Source organism: Myxine glutinosa, chromosome 4 (genome assembly GCF_964187855.1).
Source record: "Myxine glutinosa chromosome 4, kmMyxGlut1.1, whole genome shotgun sequence".
Taxonomy (NCBI): Eukaryota; Metazoa; Chordata; class Myxini; order Myxiniformes; family Myxinidae; genus Myxine; species Myxine glutinosa.
In genome coordinates this window covers 122808441-122831987 of record NC_136264.1, presented here as the reverse complement: position 1 = coordinate 122831987, position 23547 = coordinate 122808441, and the positions used below count along the sequence as shown (strand labels likewise).

At 42.8% G+C, this 23547-nt stretch overlaps 1 protein-coding gene across 7 annotated transcripts; it reads right to left on the bottom strand.

Annotated features, from left to right (window-relative positions):
- Positions 1–2940: 2940 nt before the first annotated feature.
- On the bottom strand, positions 2941–20953 carry LOC137418218 (hyaluronidase-3-like). 7 transcript variants are annotated; one of them, XM_078776375.1, is made up of 6 exons: positions 20678–20953; positions 19662–19737; positions 14663–14719; positions 12740–12891; positions 7333–7422; positions 2941–5238 (listed from the first exon to the last, which is right to left on the bottom strand). In XM_078776375.1, the coding sequence occupies exons 4-6, from the start codon at positions 12746–12748 to the stop codon at positions 4918–4920; spliced, it is 420 nt and encodes a 139-aa protein (XP_078632501.1). In that variant the 5' UTR covers positions 12749–12891; positions 14663–14719; positions 19662–19737; positions 20678–20953; the 3' UTR covers positions 2941–4917. The 7 variants fall into 7 exon arrangements, 6 of the variants coding, with proteins under 6 accessions (XP_078632501.1, XP_078632502.1, XP_067960333.1 ...); XM_078776376.1 differs by lacking the exon at positions 19662–19737 and having other exon boundaries at positions 20817–20914; XM_068104232.2 differs by lacking the exon at positions 19662–19737 and having other exon boundaries at positions 20678–20912.
- Positions 20954–23547: the final 2594 nt, after the last annotated feature.

Here is a 23547-nt window from a genome sequence, read left to right as displayed (position 1 = left end):
TATCCCTTGGCTTGAGAATTCTGAAGCGCAATGGAGGCCGCCATCTTGCGGATGCGGAAGTATGCATAACAAATTGAAAAACGTTCAATAGGAGTTTCTTTCACCCGTCGTTGTTTGATTCACAATTTTAGGCACCTCTAATTTGTAATTAAAATACTTTAAGACCAACCTCGGCCCGCACGGGCCTGGTTTATATCTTCAACGAAAATCGTCACCAAACACCGGAACCAATGACATTCGAGCATTTGAAAAAATATTTCTAAAACCAAATCACGCAATGGAGGCCGCCATCGACCGGATGCGGAAGTTTGCATAAAACAATTGCGAAAAAGTTCAATAGGAGTTTGTGTCACCCGTCGTTGTTTGATTCACAATCTAATGCACCTCTAATTTGTAATTAAAATACGTTAAGACCAACCTCGTTATCTTCAACGAAAATCGTCACCAAACACCGGAACCAATGAGATTCGAGCATTTGAAAAATATTTTTTTAAAGCTTATTACGCATTTCGGACGCTGAAAACGGCGTCAAATATTCTAAAATTGACGAAGAATGCTTTTTTAGAAATCTGACGGCCGTAGGGGATAGTTTTTCACGGCCGGAAATATCCGAAGTTGAGACGGAATTCACCGAATTAATCAAGAAGTAAATTTTATCAATTTTAATCTCATCCAGAATGCAAATGGTACCTACTACACCTACTACACCGACGGTACCTACTACACCTACCTACTACCAACTACCTAACCTACTGATGCCATAGTGATGGGTAAAATAGTGGCAAGAGGCTTTGGCTTCGCCGGCTCATTGCGGCTTTGCAGTCGGGTACTAGTAATAGATATTCACGGTACTTATCCCACCGAATCTGTGTCAAGGTAAGAATATCTTGACATCGTCGCAATTCACCCCATTCATAGAAGACGCCATTGCTGGATAAATATAGTACTTGTTGTGACAATACTGGCTGATGATTGGCTCAGTATAAATACTACTACGCCGTGCGACCAACTCACTGCACCGCGAGCGGTTACACTATAATAAAATAGTGCTGATTATTAACGGAAATTACTTAGTGTTGGACGAAATTCACGATTCGAACTTTTTATATTGATGAGAAAATAAGTTTATGAAATTTATTCAAGCGAAGATAAGTTGCACTCTTTCAATGGAATGAAAGTGAACGGAATGTCAGACCTGCTTATGGCTGAAGAGTAAGAGCATCCTGAGGAATTTTCCGGTTTATCACTCTTGACCAGGCAAAAGGGCGCTTAACTCAGCAAGGTAAATTGCAAGATACGTATTACTATTAATATTAGCCAATAATGTTAATGTTCTTTATTAGTTTACCATCACCGTCTTCACATACTGAAGGTTTTGTTTGATCAGTGAATGAGGGAACTTTGATCTCCGTAAATCATAACATTTTTTTTCGTGCCCTGCTCAGTTTACCATGTTTGATTCAGGTCCATCAATAACTCAGGATCGATTTTCACCAAGTTAAAAATAATTCAATTATTGTTATCATTATTCATAAAATATTATTCAGGGTTCGTACGTCCAGGACTGTGTTCGTACGTCTGGGACTGTGTTCATACATCTGGGACTGTGTTCGTACGTCTGGGACTGTGTTCGTACATTGTTTTGGATTTTCATACACAACGTTTGTGCGTTGTGTTCTTGTTCTTGCTACTGAACCTCCTATCGCTGGCACATGGTCGAACTCTCGGTACCTTGAAATGTAATAATTAATTTATTCACAATCGACTCAGGTCTACAGACCCACTTGTAATTCCACAAAATAGTTACTTACTTTTTTGCAATGTCTGAAGATTATAATATTTCAATAATATCATTACGGAAGACTATCTCGCCATCTCTCCCTCTCTTTCTGTGTGTTTGGCAATATCAGTGAAAATCACAGGTTATTCGAGTTCATGATGACAATGATATCAAGTGTCATTCTGAAAGATGCAGTTGCTTACAGTAAGTTGTAATTAATATACACTTACATATGAAATCAAATACATCTGGCACCATTCATCACGTATCAATGTATGGCAATCCGATGGCACACAGGTACTTGGTGAAGGAACACACAGGTACTTGGTGAAGGAACACACTGCTACTTGATAAAGGAACACACTGCTACTTGGTGAAGGAACACACAAGTACATGATTGATTAGCACACAGGTACTTGGTGAAGGAACACAATTCACAAAGGTACTTGTTTGATGAGCACACCGGTACGATCGAAAAATGTGCAGGCACAGAGTCATGAGCATCCAAGAGTGCACAGGATATTCGTGCTTCGCTACTGCAATACCTGTAGGCCTACGTTACAGAGATTACCTGTTGGTAAAGTTTTACACCGCTGAAGCCGCTTCCTGGACAAATTAAGCTGATGCTCGGTCGGTTGTTACTTGTACGTTGTACGAACAATTATCACACAAGTTGCATCGTTTATAATTCAAAGTGAAACATATTAATGAATCGTGGTACGGTAATCCCAATGACTGCACGCTTAGTTTAATTCGATGTCATCCTTTTGATGAAAACGTCTAAAGCACTTTTCGGCTGCCAGGGTGGCATGACCCATATAGCCAGAGATACCACACTTCCCGGTGAGCAGTCTATTTGAGGTTAGATTCCCAACCCGTCTTTTCAACTGTCGGGCTGGTGTTTCACAGGCAGGGCGTTGCGTCACAATGGGCGAATTAAGCCGGCTGTCCCGTCTGCTGACATAACCTGGCACGGAAGTTGACGACCCCCGACGATGTTCTCAATGAAGGGTAGGTGATCGATATGTGTTGCTCACACAAATGGCGACACGGCTGCCCTAACCTATAGAGGGCACTGCATCAGTGGCACAGCGGCGTCCTACATGATGGACACGCTTGGAGGGGGGGGAAGCCACAAATAATGAATGCAAAACAGTTTTCATACATTTGGTAGTTTATTTGTTCGATGAGCAATCACAGATTATGTCATGAGCATTACATGTGAAGTCGTACATTTTAAGGAAAATGGGGGTTGTTGGTTCGAGTTTTGACGTGAGAAGTTTATGAACAAGAGCAAAACTTCATCCAAAAGAAAACCAAAGTTTTTATCATCAATCACAACCAGCCCGAAGGAAACGTTTGTCAAATTCCCAAGAGTATGTGTCACCATCAAGTTTCACTCTTTTCTAGACAAATAGACAATTTTGCTTCCTCTTATTTTGTAGGCAAAATCTACAAACAACTTGTCGCTTGAAACTTTTCCCGAGTCGTCCAGCTCCAGGTCTTGTTGGGCTTGTTCAAAATGCACCGTCTGAGTTCATAAAGTCTGTCAATCACGTGTGTCGTGCCACGTGATTCGCCTACATGATAGAGTCTCTACACCTGGTTATTTTAATGTTCCCAATTATTGCCACATTCTTGTGCAATCGGCCGGGGAACCGTTTTTTATTCGAGTCTTTCACGAACCGGCTGGCAAGGCTTGCCGGTTCACTGAAAGTGGCAAGAATTTGGAATTTGTTCAAAGTGCCGGCGATACCTCAACTACCTCTTCGTGAAAACGCTGTGATCTGTGACGTCCACCAATGACCAGCACTGGCAGATTGTTCCTCCCGCTTAACATCCATGTGAGACACCAGGGTGGAAGTTTATGGCTGGGCTGACATTGGAACCCAGGCTGGACAGTTCAAACATTCATTCATGAGTAGGTTGTAAAAATGGCCGAGTTTACACATCGATGGGTTTGGATCATTATTAAGTTGCAATATACGGGCGGGTTCATTTTGGCGCGTTTCCACTGTGTATCCCCAGCAGAACAACTAGGACATTTAGAAACTAGAACAGCACTCAGTAGAGAGCGTACCTCCGCCTGTTTGGCCATATCACTCAATGGTGAAGAATCACTTAAAAATTATACTATCTGGATCTGGATCTTCAACAAAATTGAATCGATTCTTCCTTGTCACACACACAACCTGTCCAACAAGTTTCGTCCAAATCCGTCCATAACTTTTTGAGATATCCTGCTATGTATCGTTTTTGGCCCTATCTCCCATTGGTGAAGAATCACTTAAAAAGTTAAATAATTATTATATCCGAATCCATATGCAGATCTTCACCAAAATCTAATCTATTTGTCCTTGTCACACACCCAGCCGGTCCACCAAGTTTCGTCTAAATCCGTCCATAACTTTTTGAGATATCCTGCTACGTATCGTTTTTGACCCAATCGCCCAATGCAGAAGAATCACTGAAAAAAAAAAATAATTCTCATATCCGAATCCATATTCAGATCACCAAAATCGAATCTATTTGTCCTTGTCCCACACCCAGCCGGTCCACCAAGTTTCGTCTAAATCCGTCCATAACTTTTTGAGATATCCTGCTATGTATCGTTTTTGACCCAATCGCCCAATGCAGAAGAATCACTGAAAAAAAAAAATAATTCTCATATCCGAATCCATATTCAGATCACCAAAATCGAATCTATTTGTCCTTGTCCCACACCCAGCCGGTCCACCAAGTTTCGTCTAAATCCGTCCATAACCTTTTGAGATATCCCACTATGTATCGTTTTTGACCCGATCTCCCAATGGTGAAGAATCACATAAAAAAATTCTAGTAGCCGGATCCGAATCTTCACCAAAATCTAATAATTTCGTTGTTGTCACATACGCTACATCTCTGCCAAATTTCATCCCAATCCGTCCACAACTTTTTGAGATATCTTGTTCACAGACAAACGGAAAGACAAACACACAGGGGTGAAAACATAACCTCCATCCACCTTTGGTGGCGGAGGTAACAATCGGTAAATAAAAATCAACACCCAATAAAAGATTCGAATCTGCGTTGTCATCAGCTGCATGTTTGTATGGAAACTCCAAACAAGCTAAGATGACCTTTTTGAAATAGGAACGTCACGGAACACACAGCTCTTGTCCAGAATAAACCTCGCAGTTTGCCTCCCAGCATTTACAGGTGAAATCATCTCGCATTCTCACGGAATCTTCTTTCAACAAGCAACCGACCACCTTTGGTTTCTCTCCGACCACGTTGGAGGGTGTAACGGTAAAAGATTTCGGAAGGTGCAGGTAGGTACGTGAAGTATGGGCCTTGCGCACGCACCGCCCTTTCCCACCGCACAGAATCTTGCTGCACAGCAATGCAGAGGTCGTAAGATTGGCCAGGTACGGTTGCAGAACATTGTCCATGTAGTCCCTCATAGCAATACAAGAGCTCTGTGGAAGAATCAAGAACAATTATAAATTTACTTAGATATGGTGGAGTTACAAGTATAATCTCAATCGAAATTGCACAGTAAGGAGCGGTAATCGAAACTTTATAAACTTTCAAGGAAGAAAACGACATAACTTAGGTGAGGAACAAACGTGAAGCAAAGAAAAACAGAAAACATCATGAGATGAGACCGTGGAAGAAATCAAATACTGTATTTGTGTAATTTGTTTGTCATTTGAGAGCAGAAAAATGGGGTTTGTCAGTCCCTTGTTAGTCCGCTACTTGGAGGGGACTATAGGTTTGCTCCCCATCCGTCTGTTCCTCCCACCTGTGGTTGTCTGCACTTTCACCCCCATACCCTTTATCATATTCAACTGAAACTTGGTCCATGGCGTTATCATAAGTTGCAGAACAAGTTTGAATTTCGGGGCTTTTCAACAATTTTTCACAGAGTTGTGCCCTTTTTTAACTTAGAAAATATCTCATATTACACATGGTGTTTCCACACGACAGTACATATTATATATGTTACATATTACATATTATACAATGTTTTCCAGACTTTTTCCCTTACCCCTTAACATATTGAACTGAAACTTGATAGAACATGTATTGCAAAGCAATTTCCCCTCTTGTTTTCATATTACCCAATCTTACTTCGAAGAAAAAAAAATTCTTTCTCTTTTCTTGAAATTCAATGTATTTTTAATGTTTATATCCATAGGAATAGCAAGTGTGTGTCCATTCTCAGGAGAGCCAGAAAATAAAACCTGGCCAACCTCAAGGCTGAACTCTCAAACCTGGGTCCTTCCTGAAAGACCTGGTGGCACCTTGTTAAGTCTGTGTCTGGAGTATACTCCCCTCCATCCCTTCCCTCACTTCAAACGGCACCACAGCCAGTTCTGCCAATGAGAAGGCCGAATGCCTCGATTCTGTGTTTGCTTCCAAATATTGTGTCCCCAACGCCTCGCTCCTTGTATACCCAACTACCCAGTAGTACGCAACTGCTCCTGGATTCTGCGTCTTTTAAATTGGGAGTCCTGTCTAACGGCATTAGTTGGTGGACATAAAGGATCCCACGGTGTCCTTTGTGGAGAGTACGTGAGCTATCGCCGGCATCCTGAACAAATTACAAATTCCTGCGTGGCACAACCCGCTCCTGGCAGTGATGCATCCAGCAGCCACAGGCTGCATACAGAATGAATGAATGATCCCCCATCCATACCCATCACCTTTTTTACCCTCATTAACCCTCCCCAAATCCAAACGCACCTTTTCCTTGTTTTCAGGTTATCAGGTTCCCCCATCACCCACTTCCACACCCACCTCTTCAAAAAAATTGCTCCATTTCTGGTTCTTCCACAGTTTTCCCTTCCACTTCTGTAATTGAGAACTTGTGCCTATGTCCAGGCTATCCAGCTTGTTCACCCCGTGCCCTCTTCCCCACACCTTGCTCTTGTTTTTCAACTTTCTTCCTCAAGCCCTCATTCTATTTTGTCCCACTGCCCCACTGTCGGTGTGTGTTCCCCATCCTCTCCCCAAAAATAATTCCACTGTTCTTTGCATCCTGTTGTCCCGATATGTTCTGTGTTCTAGCTCATCCACAAGCCTCGAGTCTATATATAAAATTGAACGTTGCGACCGTTCACAAGTGACATGTGAACAACCTGGGAATGTGAATTTATAGTACTGGTGCTGCTGAACCAGACACCAACCACATACTGAAATAGCAAGACATGTAACCTCATGTCAAGGAGTGTCCAAGAGGATCAGAACACTCGCTACACGAAGCTTCGGAAGGTATTTGGGATTTAGCCAGGGTTCCGGTATAAACTCGCCTACATCTTCACAAAATACTTCATGGGACCTTTAACGTCCACCATCAACCAGTACTGGCTGATGGGTTCACCAGCTTGACATCATTCCGAATGCCAGAACATTGACACCTCGCCATGGATGCGGAACACCAGGATGACAGTTTATAGCTGGGCCGACATTCGAACCCAGGTTAGACAGCCCAGAAACAAGTACACATCTCTCTGGGGTCTAGCTTATCCTGCCAACCTGTGAATGACAAGACTATTCAATTAAATTACCTTTTTAACTGTTATGTCACTGCTGGTCCAGAAGATGCATCCATCTATTCCGAGAGCCACAGGTTCTCCCACCATCGCGATGAGGTCTGACTGCATGGAAAATGGGAGAAAGAAAGAGGAAATGATCCTGTTGTCAACATGAAATACCAAAAGTGGACACAAAAGTGTACCAAAACACCAAAAGTGGTGTTTAAATTTGCCAAATTCATGTTTGTAAAATATTAGATCTTACCTTATTCTAATGCCTTTCTTTAATAGAGTTTGAAGCTCACATAATAGCTGCATAAGGTGCTTGTATGACATCATAACAACATATCAGCAGGATTAGAAAACAGCAAAAGCTCATGCAGGCAAACAAGGTTAGCGATGTAATGGACAAATCTGCAGTTGGGGTGTTTAAGGTGAGCGAGAATAGTGAAGCTCTTAGATGGGTATGAAAGGGTTAATATTGAGCATGTGATCTCTGCAGCACCAAAATGGTGCGTTATAGACTGGGAGCAGGATGACTAAGATTATTCAAAGACATCTTGGACACCAGGTTGCAAGGAGCGCTTTGCTTTGGATGCATTCTCTGATAGGCTCAAAGGCCTGAATTGGCAACGGTTCTCATTAAACGTGATGCTAAGGGAGCTTTCAATACAAAAGAGAAACTGCTGCCTGCTCATAAAAAAAAAAAATAGAACAAACTCATCGGTGGCAACAACGCCACCACATTGCTTGGAATTTTATAACTGGCACCTAACCACCTCTCTGGGATTTTATCAAGGATATGTTGTTTTATCATCATTTCCCTCAAAAACATTGCATTTGATCGCTTTGGTCGCCTTCTTATTTGTTTCATTTTATTGCTTTTTTCACTGACAGTGCTATGCCCAAAAATCCGTCAACGGAATGCCATCAAATTGCATAGGCCTTACTGAGACTGTCTCAATCCTCACGTGACGCACAAATGCCAAAATTCCTGAACCCACTGAATGCCCATTCCAGCAATGTCTATCTAACCAGATCTGCCATTGTCGGAACAATATGGACTGACAGGATTCTCATTGGCTAAAAAAACCCCCAAAAACATGCAACTGTGTGTTCATCATCGTGTCATGTCAGGTCTACTGGAGCTGTCATTATCATGTCGAAAGACTTGTCGTAAGCATGCTTGAAAATGATGCAATAGCAAACTCAAGTCGGCCATCTTGTTCCCAGTCTACACTCAGGTTAAGACCATGGCAAGCAGCACCTGGAGTCAGAAAAATAAAGAAAAAGATCAAACACATTCCGTAAGAATCGTTAATCACTTAACATTGGACAGTTGGTTTGGACATTGGACATCACGTAACATTGAATAGATACATCAACAAATTGCTGAGGAGGTTTGTCCAGCCCAATCAAAATCGACTCGCATGAGATTGCTCAAGTTGAACCGAAACGTTTCTTATCATTACCATGCAAAAGAAACTTGGTTTTAAAAACATTTATCAGCAGAAATACTGTATCATACCAGTCAGAAATATTGGATTAAACATCTATGTCTTTTTTATGGAATTCTCATGACAATCATAACTCGAAAGCATCAACAAATGCAAAACCCGTCTACATCAGCTTTGTACCCAAATTAAACTTACCAAAGAAAAACAACTAAAAGAGGCAAAATGTATTAATTAGAATTCTTCATATTCTCATAATGAAGGTTTGTTGAAATCTTGATGACAAAAGCTCTATTTGTAGATCATCTCGTGCTGCGCGGCTGACGAGCTAATAAGGCCTACTATTTGTACTCACCTGACATGGCTTCTTGACATTTTGACCCAATTATTAATTAATCTTCTCAATATTCTCATGATAATGCTTTGTAGAAGATTTGATGATAAAAGCTCAAAAAAAAAAGTTATGGCCTGGACAGACACCGACACACACATGATTGCAAAATCCCGTCCACAGTGCAATAACGTACGAAATGAAACCAGTGATTTTTTCAGGTTCCACTGAACCTAAATTTTGACTGACATTCATCACTGCACATCACATGCATCTCACCTTTGTCAGAAACACATCAGTTGCGGTGTAGACTGGCATGACGTATGGGAATATGTACTTCATCTTATTGGTCAATGGTGGTGAGGCAACCCGTATGCTTTCGTCCAAGCGATAACGGACATAAGGAACGGTTTTGGGACTGTCTTTCAGCATTAACTCCACATAGATCGAGGGAAACAATGCATCGGATGCCTGCCACATCCAGCGGAGCATGTCGTTTCGTGAAGGCTCGATTTTTGGACAACGGCCTGTGTATGGGTAATCTTTCCTTTTGTACTCATAGTTGTAGCAATTGGGGAACAAGTAGAAACCCCAAAGGCATTTGGGTTTCAGTTTTTGCCCGAGCTTCAATGTCCGGAGCATAAAATTTTTCGCAGCATTCTCATATTGATTCTCAGCTGTCTTCCTGATTTTCCAGATGGGAAAAATATAAGTGAGGTTCTCCTGTACAAACTTCTCCGAAAATTGTTTGTAAACAGATAGTGAGCCCCAGTTACGTCGCCACAGCGGACGCCATGCTTCCCAGTCAATGATGCAGAGCCTTGAAGAATCTGAAGGAATGAGTTTCTGAATGTCTTTTTCAGCTTTCTTCAAGTGAGTCCGCAGGTCACCGAGCTGTGGAACACCCCCATGATGGGTCTTCCCGTTGGCATCAATGTGTGGATAGGTACCCAGTTGACTTTCGTAGAAGAGCATAATATCTTGATTTTTCAGATGTCCAGATGGAAAGCCCACATAATCGAAGATGCTCACATCCACTTTGATGTTAAAAGAAATGTCGCAGAGGTGAGACGGTGCATTCCAGGCAGTGATCAGTAGTTTGCCAGGGATAAATGGTGGTTCGATGGTCTGTGTTGAGGTCAAAGAAAGGGATGAAATGAAGGCTGTGACCAACAGCAAGAGTTCCATCATCAATGAAAGACCCAAGTCGAGATTAACAAACAAAAATATTCTTCTGAGAAAAGAATTGTCTTCGGCTGAGCAACAGTGAACCTTTTATATAAAGCTTGTCTTTTTTGAGGTTACAATGTAACTCAAATATTGCAGCTACCCGCAACTCGGTCAATGCCGATTAGACTGAAATGCGATTATTCATCCACATTCTCAGGTGATAAAGTACATTGTTTAAAATATCCAGATTGAGGCTTTTTTCCTAACTCTTCAAACATACTTTTGATATTTGTATCGATTTGTGATTTTTTATTTATTTTTTAATACATGGTCTAGGCTCGTGGAAGAGCTAGGACAGAACAGATCAGGAGACAACATAACAAAGGGAATAGCAGGAAAAATAGGGAACACATAACGCAGGGCAGAGGGAGAAGGTAGATGGAGATGGACAAACAAGGGATGCAGGTAAAGATGAGGGTTAGGGGAGAACACAAGAGGCGGACAAGATGGATACGTAAGCAAAGTTTTTCGGAGTTGGGGTGGTTTAATGGGTGGAGAAAAAATCATGGCTTTCAATGGGGGATGACTTGAGATGCTGGTAAACAGCTGTGTTGAAAACCGGGAGGGATTAAGAAGATTGAAGAGAGAGAGGGAAAGGTGGTTCCACAAGTGGTTAAAAAAAGAGGAATAAATGAGTGGAGGTGAGCAGTGGTTCTAGGTTTAGGAATTGAGCTGCCTATTACAGCAATATTATAGGAAAACTTTTGAAATAGGATGGGAAGATTATAAAAAGCAAAGATTTCTTCCCAATACATTCTTCCTTTATTCACAACAATCAGGATATATTATCGTGAGACTACCACTCACTTTGAACTCATTCAAACTGTGGTCTCCTTGTGTCCCACTGTGGTCCCATTGCCCCCCCTTTGTCTCCTTTATCTCCCACGGCCTACGATCTTGTATACAAAATCCTACCCCACCAGCAGAAACTCCACTAGTCTATTTTACATCATCTGTTGCTAATGGCAATTGATAATTTTCTCAATCACTTGAACACATTTCTTGAAACTAGTACAGCACTTGGTAGAGAGCATACCTCTACCAGGCTGAACAGTTTATGTTTTGTATTCCACTTATAGGCCGGATCTGGATTCGGACCTGAACCAAAATCAAACCAGCTTGTTCTTGTCGCCGATCCCAACTCATCCACCAAGTTTATTCATAAATCATCCATAACTTTTTAAAGTATCATGATATATATCACTTTTGGCCCGATCTTTCAATGGTGAAGAATCAATTAAAATTAAATAATTATCGTATCCGAATTCATATTCAGATCTTCACCAAAATCGAATCAATTCATCCCTGTCACACACCCTCATACAACCCTCATACATGAGAACACCTCCATCAAGTTTTGTCCAAATCCGTCCACAACCTTTTGAGATATTCTGCTATATATAGTTTTTGGCCTTATCCCCAATGGTGAAGAATCACTTAAAAAATTCAACTAGCCGGATCCGAATCCGGATCTTCACCAAAATCGAATCATTTAGTCCTTGTCATATACGCTATATCTTTGCCAAATTTAGTCTGAAATCATCCACAACTTTTTGAGATATCTTGTTCACAGACAGACAAAAAAGACAGGGGTGAAAACATAACCTCCACCCACCTTTGGTGGAGATAATAATATCCTACATTACCAAAACAGTTAACACACTAATCAAAATGGGCTTGTGAATTGCAAAACTTAAAAAATACTTTTCAAAATGCAATAATGCTATCAAATGTCATAATACACATGTCAAAATCAAATATTCGCATCAAAATACAACTTTTTTTTCCAGTAGACTTAGCCACAGATGACCCGGACTTGTACAGTCACTGAAAACTTGTACATGAAATCATAGTTTGCTATAATTACAACGCAAACAAACGTTTTGAACAAAAAAGGGGTTGTACAGATATTCAACATCCAGCCTCTGATTTCTGTTGGGCCACGTGTTCTCATCAACATCACAAGGAGAATGGTTTCTCTGACCACACATGTCGAAAAAAAGCACCTTGCATGGTGGAGTGACCTTGGACATGCATCTCCAGTGATATATTGACATGCCTCCTCAATGGCCTGCAGAAGTGTTCCCTGCTCATGGGGATTATGATCATTCACTTTCCAGCAACAAGTGGGAAAAAACTCCTCCGTGGGGTTCAGTAAGGGAGAGTAGGAAGGGAGGAACACCATTGGGAAGCATGCATGAGCTTCAAACCATCCTAGGATACGCGCAGAGTGGTGGAAGCTGACATTCTCCCATACAATGACAACGTTTGTCAACTCTGGCTTGGGGGAATGTGATTTTCATATATTGAATCGAGGAACACTACCAGCCGTGCTGTGTTATATGGGCCGATGGTGGCATTACGGGAGATTACACCATTTCTAGGCATGGCAGCACACACATGGTTATAATTCCTCAATGCTGACCTGGGACATCAACTGTGAAATGATGACCAATGAGATTTTGGCCACGTCTCCTTTTTTTGCTCAAATTGAAACCAGCCTCATCCACAAATGCAGCCTTCTGTCGTTCTGTGAAGAGTCGTCCTCTGCCACCAGAAGGAGGTTTTCTTGCAATTCTAAATATGGATGGAATGTTGACAGATGGGAATACAATATGCAATTGAATGAATGGCAAAACTACACCTACAAATATAGCTTACAGTACAACACATTACAGAGTACAGACAGTTACAGAGGTGTACACTTTGCAAAGGTTACTTACCTATTCTCATTCCTGAAGATATGAATGACTGAAGCAACTGTACATCTGGTGAGATTGCATGGGTTGCACCCACTGATCAGCTTCTCTCATGGTCAGCCCATGTTTGATTACATGATCAACGATGGTTGCTCATATTTTATTTGATTGATTGTGTTCGTCTTCTTCCCCCTTTCCTTTCCTCTTCGAGCTCCAGCTTGCCTTTCCTCTCTTACCTGCTCCATTTCTCTCCCACAACTCAGAGCTCACCTGTGGCTGTGGCCCCTTTTATTCATTCATTCATTCAAAGTCTGATAGATGATTGAAAAATTAAGCAATTTCCATTTGCACATGTGAAGTATCAATGAAAGCAATATTGGAATGTATTGCTTTCAGTTGCAAACATGTGAATGCAATGTGAAAACCAGGAAACTCTCACATGAATGTTGTGTAGAGGTTTGTAACCTCCACCTAAACGTAGAGGTTTGTGTTCAGTGTTTTTAGTTTTGCAATCTTTGTGAAACCAAGTATAACTAGAACGGCACTCTTCGACCTCACAACGTCGACTGATATGCCCCCGCCCACATTATTACATCATTATAATACTTGTACCAAGTTTGATTTAAATCCATTCAGCTGTTCCCAAGTTATCACATTTTACCTGACATGACCTCTGACCTTTGACCTATTGACCCCAAAAATTTATCAGTTCATGTTTGCATCATTCTACATACCGGTGCGAAGTTTTAATTTAAATCCCTTCAGATGTTCACAAGTTAGCACATTTTTTCCTGACATGACCTCTGACCTCTGACCTCTTGACCCCAAAATTTAAACAGTTAATCTTTACATCATTATACACATGTGTACCAAGTTTGAATTAGATCACTTCAGCCATTCTCAAGTTAAACACCTATTACAAACTTTAACCTTTGACCTTTGAACTTTGCCCACAAATTCTAATCAGTTCATCTTTACATCACTATACATACCTGTACCAAGTTTGAATTAGATCACTTCAGCCATTCTCAAGTTATAGACCTATTACAGACTTTGACCTTTCACCTTTGACCTATTGACCCCAAAATCTAATCAGTTCATCTTTACATCATTCCACATAAGTGTACCAAATTTGGTCAGAATCCCATCACTGGTTCGCAAGTTATCGCGGTAACAGGATTTTTACCTAACATGACTTCTGACCTTTGGCCTTTGACCCCGTGACCCCAAAATCGAATCAATTAATCTTTACCTCATTATACATATCTGTACCAAGTTTGACCAACGTGTTTTTGATCCCTTCAGCCGTTCTCAAGTTATCGCGGTAACGAAAACCTATCACGGACGGACGGACAGATGGACGGACAACCTGAAAACATAATACCTCCAGCGACTTCGTCGACAGAGGCATAAAAACACTAATGGTGTGAAATTACTGGTTTAGTGTCTTTGATCACAATTTCATTCACATTGATTTAGCAATCTAGAAAAACTGTAATATGTGCATTAAAATTGAAAACAAAGAAATTCAAATTGTCAAATAATTGGAAAGCGTAGAATTCATTATGAAAATGGCAAATTTAATGAAAATAAGCCGTATTGTTTGGCAAGAGACTTATCCTATGAAGATGTGGATTTGGAGATCTCACCTGTTAGGGTTACCATGACAACCACCATCATCATGACACCACCAACATCATGCCAACCTGTGGGCAAAGTGAGAGTTGTCATCATCTGCATTAAGTTGAACTATGGTCAACAACCCAGAACCAGACATTTCAGGAAGTGGGCACACCACTAACAGAGATATATTTCTGACAAATGCCCAAATATCAAAGATTCCCTTCCTGGCAATCACTCAAGATGTTTCCCTCCAGAGATATCCCATTATCATCTCGAGTCAGAGTAAGTCGTGACAAAGCTGGCAGTATGCCCGCACAAGGTATTCATCGGTCTCGTATCGTTAAAAGTCTACTCAAAGACAAACTACTACTTCCTGTTCCATAAAACTATACTTGCTCCCTGCCCAATGCAGACGTCTTGCAAAACACAAGGAATGTATCTCACGTAACATTCCTTGCGCTGAGTAAGCAAGTCGTTATACAGAAACAACCTCGCATTCTGTTCCTCGTTGTATCGAAAATGTACTCGCCATGTCGACCAAGGTAAAAAAATAAAATAAAATAAAAGAGACAAAAATGGTGAGATATTTAACATTGTAGACGTCAGCAACCTGAAACTTTGTAGATCGTTCTGTTCTGCGTTAGCATTGAACATTCTGTTTATGAAATCTCAATTTACTGTTGTCGCTTACAGGAACAAAATTGTTCATTTTGGAGCAGCAATATGATCAAATGTGGTATGTATGATGGACTGACTATTAATTAGACTTTTCCATCACTTTTCATTTGTATTCAGGTAGTTTAAAATGGTCTTACACATTTGTTGGATCTCTGCAAATGACAGTTAATATTTGACATTTCGTAATGAATAATCGTTCATTATTTGACACATCTACAGACTTGGCATTTAATATGGAATATTTTTTTGTGGGGGTGAACTTACTTTTCAAGATGTCGTAGAACCAAAAGTTCATTGGAATTGTGTTGAAATTATTCTAGATTTTGTTAATGTGACCTTAAAAAGAAACAAAAACCACATTTGACATTTCGAAACAAATAAATTGATGCTTGAAAGTGATGTAAACTGATATCGAACTCAATTCATGGACAGTACTGTGTTAAACTTCTGTACGTTTTCCAGAAGTATCTCTTTATTTTGCACATTAGCCAAAAATTTTCATTTAACAAAAACAAAAGTTAAATTACGACTGGGATTACGGACAGTAAAATTACAGTTCAGTACTTCGTGTAACCCCCACGAGCATTCAGGAGAGCACGTACACGTTGAGGTATGCTGTTCACGAGATTTGCCAAGGTTTGGACAGGAATCGCTTGCCATGCAGTGACAATAGCCTGCTGCAATTCACGCACAGAGGTCGGCTGCTGGTCCAAGTGGTCGATTTGACGCGTTAATTCTGCCCACAAGTTCTCTATCGGATTCATATCTGGGGACATGGCAGGCCACTTCATATGCTCTACACCACGGTCAGCAAGAAAGTGTTGGATCATGCGAGCACGATGAGGCCGTGCATTGTCATCTTGGAAGAAAAGTTTCCTCGAAAGGCTGCACGAGCAAATGGAAGCAATGTTTCTTCCAGAATGGCCCTGTACTTGAACTGGTTCAGGTTTCCATTCAGAACAACCAGGTCAGTTTTGCCCCCTGCATGAAAAGCAGCCCAAACGGTCACCCCACCACCTCCAGCATGGACTCTTGGCACTATACAATCTTTGTTGTAGGCTTCATGCACTTGTCTGCGCACTCGGACGCGGCCATCTTGACGATAGACCAGAAATCTAGACTCGTCACTGAAGATCACGTGATTCCAGTGTCCTGGCTGCCATTGACGGTGCTCTCTGGCCCACTGCAATCGGCGCTGGTGGTGTTGTCTGGTCAGGCGTGGCTTTCTCAGGGGACGCCTGGCACGATAGCCTGCTTGAACCAGTCATTGGTTGACTAGCCTTCTGGATACAGGCACATTTGTCAGTTGCTGCCACTCAGCCCTAAGCCGATTAGCTGACTTGGTACGGCCATTGCGGACTAACCGGTGCAGCTGGCGATCATCCCTCCTTGTGGTTCTGCGGGGACGTCCTGGCCTCGGTATTGGAGTAGGGACACCCCTCTGAGCATTTCGTTTCAGGATCTTTGACACCTGACCTTGAGTGATGCCATACTGCCGAGCAATAGCACGCTGTTTCATGCCGTAATTTCGTAAAGCCACCACTCCATGACAAACAGTATTGTCGAGTTGACGGACCATCTCCAGAGGAAGCGGCAATAACTTTTGGAGACGTGCAGCAGTTGTTTTCCACTAATACAGAACGCAACAACCCTTGTATACCCGACTGTGAAGCCAATCATCAAATGCACCTGTCCGTACATTTTGCCACGCCACCTGTGATATAATCCTGTTGTTGACTTCTTGCTGCGACAGACAATCAGTGACATGGTTCTTTTAACAAATAAATCACCAAAGTGTAAAAGAAACTCACCAGATTGATATACTGAGTTAAGAAAGTAAACCCAAGTCAAGAAAAAAAAAAAATTCCATATTAAATGCCAAGTCTGTATATATAAGATTTACGGAACCGTCACCAAACATGCACTTTGTGACGTTTCATCCTTATACTTTCAACAAGTGAATCCTCTTGGATTGCGCTGAGGTTCGGGCATGGAATTTCTAGGAGGAAGTATAATTTGTATGCAATGAAAGTACATGTAATATGGGATCGAGTAAGATTTGACATATCCACTTTTGTTATTCCCGATTCCTCATTATTTCAGAGTACATAGGCATAATGAAGAATATGACAATAAAAATCAGTATACAGAATTATTTTATTTAATTAATGCATTTAAATGTGAACCACATTTTATCCATAGCAAGTCATATGAGATCAATCTCAGGCCTGTCCCCATGTAATGGGTGAGTTTTCATATACACATGTAGGTGAAAACATTTTCCAAAATTATTCAAATACATATGTGATACCCAGTCCCGGATTAAGAAATTAAGCATGCCACTCAACCACATAACAGAGCATTAAGCCTTCAAGTGAAAAACCTACCGGCGAATAAAATGCGACAGTGATATGACTAAAAATGTAGGAAAAAACCTCAAAGGGACCCCTTGCGCCTCCCAAGCGAGCCAGAGCTTTTAACAAAAAGCTCTCTTAATGCAATGAGTGGTTGAACACCAATATTCATGTACAAGTTTTGTGGTTGGATCACTGTAGATATTGAGACATTCATGAAGGTAATCAATAGGATACAGCAATGTCAAGGTCAAGTGCTTTAATTTGACATTTGCCTCTCTGTCTTTTGTATCCAGAGTCCAACTACTTCATTTGCACTGTCCAGCAGGAGCACTAGATTAATAACTAGACAGATGGACACATCGGTTTCTCTGAAGGCAGGCAGGCTGTGTACAATGTGTCCGGGATGGCGATCTCCTGTGTGTTTGGCATTCCAGCGGTTGCCGTTGAGGGCAGGCAGGCTGTGTAGGGGCGGTACGACTGGATCAAATTGTTCAATCCACAGAAAGGCCATCTTATTCAGCCTATGGACAACATAATGAACAGATTTAACACAAAAGAAAATAAAATAATCCTGCATATTAACTGCTGTTCCAGTGTGGACAAATGTGACAACTCATTAGGAATATCAATGAGATTCACCTGATTCATACAGCACTGTGATGGCATACGTTTGCGTTTCAGTGCTCTGTTACAGGTAACACACATCCATTGATTTTCATTCAAGCCATTGTCTGCAGACTTAATATGAGAAAAGAAGGTATCTAACATGCCTCTCATGTTTGTAGTCAAACTGAATTCACCAGACACGGAATCCAGCCTAACAGGCTCTTTTTCCTGTGAGGCGAGTTTCTGTCGCTTATTCTGGATATAGTCTTTATCCTTTTGTTGTCTCTGTTTCTCTCTATATTTTGCAACTCTTTGCCTACCTAATTGTCTGACTCTCTCTTGTTTCTGTTCTTGACGTTCCCATTCTCTGTTCTCTTCCTCTGTTGTTTTCTGCCCCTGTTTTGCAGCGCATTCTCTGTCCTGTTCCTGTCTCTGTTTATGTCTATGTTCCGCACGTCGTTGCCTATTGTATTCTCTGAGTTTCTCTTTTTTCTCATCTGGAGTTTTGCAACCTTTGGCATGTTCCTGAACTTCCTCTCTCTTTTGCTGCCTATATCGCGCATTGCTTTGCCTCTTTGATTCCCTGCGTTTATCTTTTTGTGAATTCTGGTCTGGGACCAAAATAGTTGTATTGTTACAACTGACACTAGAAGGAAGTGCATTGCATGGTATGACAAGCGTCGGAACCAATTCAAACATTGCATCTTGCCTACCCAATCCTAATGAAATGGCCAAATTTTGAATGTTGTGTACCAATTCTCCAACAGTGTGACAGGATAACATAAATGATGTCCCATGAGCACCGCTCAAACCCACACTGGTGCGACTGTGTGAATCAAAGAAATGGAACGCGTTATTTTGGCTGGAAATAGCCATGGTGTATCCACAATCATGTTTCCCAATACTGGCTACAGTGAACAGAGCATTAGGTGACTGTTGCATTGCAGAAATAATAGCATCTGTCAATGCATAGATACTGTTGTCATGACTAGTAGCTTGAGAAAACACTTGGCCAAAAAATGGTTCCATGAAAACTGTTTGATACACAACACCTGAGAATGTTACCATACTTGGCAACTCTTTGATCAGCAAATAGATTTTCTGCTTTTCTGCAGATCTCCACTGATACATGTCATCACCAGCCATCAAGATTTGATCCAGATCGTCACTGGACCAAGTACTGTATGGCTTACATGTCGACCATATGATAGACATGAGCGCATTGCAAGTACACTGTCTACCAGCAGTAGTAGGAAATAAGTCAGTGTTTCCCTGACAAAAAGAACCTCGCAGAATCCTAGACACATTTCTTATTAAATACGCCATCTCTAATTGACATAAACCATAAATGGGAAAAACTTTCTACCAATATTGCATAAAATACTTATCCGGTCTGATTTCATCAGCAAGCCGCCATGTTGTTTTCATCAGCAAGCCGCCATGTTGTTGGTTGAACACCACTAAAAGAATATACCATACATTTCAATAATATAACAAAATATTTTTTTGGCAGTTACTTAAAACATTAAACCCCAACAATCCACACCACCAGGTGTGTGCTAACAGTCATGTTTCAGGAAATTGTATATCCACAGCTCCACATGCATTGCAAACAAACAGTCAGATATGTTAAGCAAGGCAGGGGGAAAGGTGTTGAGTACATTAATTGGAAGCCACTCCAGGCAGGTGGTGTTAAGCCTGCCCAGCTGTTAATTCTGCCCAGGTTGTGCAATGGGTGTGAGAAGTGATGAGCACATATTGAATACATTGTGGCCCACAATGTGAAGGCAAATTGTGCATTTAAATGAAAGTTTAGTACCATCAAAATGTTGAAAAACAGCCAAAATTGCAATCTTTTAGCCCATATATCTATAGGTCAAAGTGACCTAAAGTGACCTAGTTTTCTGCATGCAATTTGAGGCATCCCATACCAATAACCAGCAACCGGCTGCGGGACACAGCACTGGACAGACCGCAATCAAGCGCCATTACCAGCACCAAGCGCAAATCAAACTTCTTCTTCCTCTTCACGCAATTACAGTTCCACGTTTTTCAACACGTTTCTGTTTCGTTACTCCTAAAATCAACTTTTAAAAAAGCGTTACCGGATTAACACCTTAATGTTTGTTTATAATTGCAGATCGTTCAAAGGGAGATGACTGGGACTTGGAGAGCATCAGCCGAGCTAACTTTCATTGTGATACACCATAAACTTCGCTCTACTTTCATAGACGACCTGGACTTTTCTTTTTTGTTTTATATACATATATATATGGGTATACAAAGTCGAGGCTCGTGTAAGAGCTAACACATAAAACGCAAAAGCATAAACAGAAACACACATGAAACATAATAATAACGTCACGTCGTGCGACCTCCCTAAAACAAAGTAATTCTTACCTGATTGTCTGACTCTATCTTGTCCCCGAACGTCCCTGGCTTAATACTCGGCAGGCCGGCAGAAGCACTTGTGGACCAACAACTCTCTCCCTGCACGTCCGGCAGAACTGCACGTTCTCGGCAGGCTAGTATAGCTCACGTAGTTAGCGCAGGCCGGCAGAAGCACATGTTGACCAACTTCATGGCGAGCAGGAACAGAACCTTGGGCCGAATCTCGCGCTTCACCAGTGCGCGTGCGCGAATTTACGTCACGTCGGCAGCGAGAAGGGGTTCCCCAACACGAACCAATCAGGAACTGCCACGTCACACTTATATGATCTCAGAATTCCTGTGACAGGAATTCGCGTTACACTGGCTGGAAGTCATTCGCTAGAGGCGCTTCCTCAGCGCTAAAAAGTTTCAAATGAAATTGAAGGGTAAATTGAGCTGATGGCTCATCAGATGATTTGATTACATCAGATCTCATCTTATAAATATTTTTGTGCATTTGTATGTTATTCTTTCATGGCCGAACTGTAAAACCAAATTTCACGTTATTTCACAGCCGAATTAATATTAGAGACCCCAAAGTTTGGGTGTAGTTACTTCAGAATCTGGGCATGGTTTAAGTGACCACATGTTGGCCTTGATGTCCCCTTTGAGGCCACCAAAAGCCGCTATAAAGTGTATATTGGAATGTGGGCCAGGTAGAGCTGCCGTCGACGCGCAGGCAAAAGGTAACCATCATGAGCCCAATAATTCCATTTAATAGATTTTCAATGTCCAACACGTCCCGAAACCACCGCCGGGGAGTGGGAGTGCCTATCCTCCTACAAACTCCAGCCCTCCTCCCACTCTCTTCCCTCACGGGCAGCACCAGGTAGCCTCTGCTAGTAAGCTAGAAAACGAAGTTGATAATATCACTTACCAGTGATGTAGAACTCGAGTCCACTTTTTGGAGGACTCAGAATCTTCAGGACTTGGACTCTGAATGTCAACAACTCGGACTCGGCTTGAGTCTGGCAAAATTTAGTGTACCGTAAAACTTTAATGGTACAGTAGGAAAAAAAAGTGTACAGTAAAACTTTTATGGTACAGTAGAAATAAAAAGTGTACAGTAAAACTTTTATGGTACAGTAGAAATAAAAAGTGTACCGTAAAACTTTTATGGTACAGTAGAAATAAAAAGCGCACAGTAAAACTTTTATTGTACAGTAGAAATAAAAAGTGTACAGTAATACTTTTATGGTACAGTAGAAATAAAAAGTGTACAGTAAAACTTTTATGGTGCAGTAGAAATAAAAAGTGCACAGTAAAACTTTTATTATACAGTAGAAAAAAAAAGTGTAGGCAGACCGTAAAACTTTTATGGTACAGTAGAAATAAAAAGTGTACCTACAGTAAAACTTTTATTGTATTGCAGCAAGAACCCGCAAATACACTAACCGGGTCTAATTTGTTTCCACCAAAACGCTCGTGCTGTGCAACCGTGAAGCAGGTGATTATATTGAAGGAGCAGGGGCTCCCACGTCGATCGGAAGAATGGACGCGACAAAAAGCTAGAATTCATCCGAGTTGCTTTAATGAAATCAAACACTCAGGCACTCTGAAAACCCGTTTATCGGTCAGCAATATATATCTATTCTCCCAGGGGGTTTGCCCAGGCCCGGCGCCAGGGGGCGTGGCCCAGCGTCCTGGCTGCGGCCTGGCAAGTTGAGGGCGAGCCTGCCCGGGCATGCCCGGGCATGCCCGGGCGTCCCGACCGAGGCCTGGCAAGTTGAGCGCGGGCCTGCCCGGGCGTCCTGGACGAGCCCGGCATGGTGATCGCTCCGCGTCCTTGATAGGTGCAAGGCGATTGTGAAAACCCAGCGGCAGCCGCTACACACGTCCCCCCAGAATCGACTTGCACCGGCAGGGTCAATTTGAGGGGGGTCCTGATGACCCGGCCGAAGCGACCCCTGGCGGGTCGTGGGAGGGGGTCCGGTGAGGTGGTGGGCGGTCGAGTGGGGGGCACCGTGGACGGGGGGCGGCCTCGCCGCGGCGGAAGGGCCACCCGTGGTGGGTGGTCGACGTCCACGTGCGCCGGCTTGAGGCGGTCCACTGCAATCCGGTCCGACCTGCCGCCGATGTCGATGACGAACGACTTGTCGTCCCGTCGCAGCACCCGGAAGGGCCCGTCGTACGGCGGCTGGAGTGGCCACCGATGTGCGTCGTGACGCACAAAAACATACTCCGCTGTGCGGAGTGCTGGGGGGACGTAGGACTGGGGGTCACCGTGGTGGGATGTTGGCACGGGGGCAAACCGTCGGGCGGCCTCCTGGAGGTCCGAGCGCTGGTGAGCTGCGGGCCAGGGACTGGTAGCGTCGGGCACGAATTCGCCCGGGACGCGTAGCACCTGGCCATAGACAAGCTCGGCGGTGGATGCCTGGAGGTCCTCCTTTGGGGCCGTGCGAAGGCCCAAAAGGACCCACGGCAGCCGGTCGGCCCAACCGCCGTCTTGAAGGCCGGCCATGAGCGCGGCCTTCATGGAGCGGTGGAATCGCTCGCACAACCCGTTTGCTTGGGGGTGGTAGGCCGTAGTACGGTGGAGCTTGACCCCCAGGTTGCGGGCGACCGCGCCCCACAGCTCGGAGGTGAACTGTGGTCCGCGGTCTGACGAGATGTCCGCCGGTGCGCCGAAGCGGGCGACCCAGGTGGCGATGAAAGCCTGCGCCACGTCGGCGGTGGTGGTGGAGACGAGGGGAACGGCCTCCGGCCACCTGGTGGTCCTGTCCACCATGGTGAGCAGGTGTGTGAACCCCCGTGACGGGGGGAGGGGGCCCACCAGATCCACGTTGACGTGGTCGAAACGTCGTTCGGGCACGGTGAAAGGTGCCAGCGGGGCCTGGGTG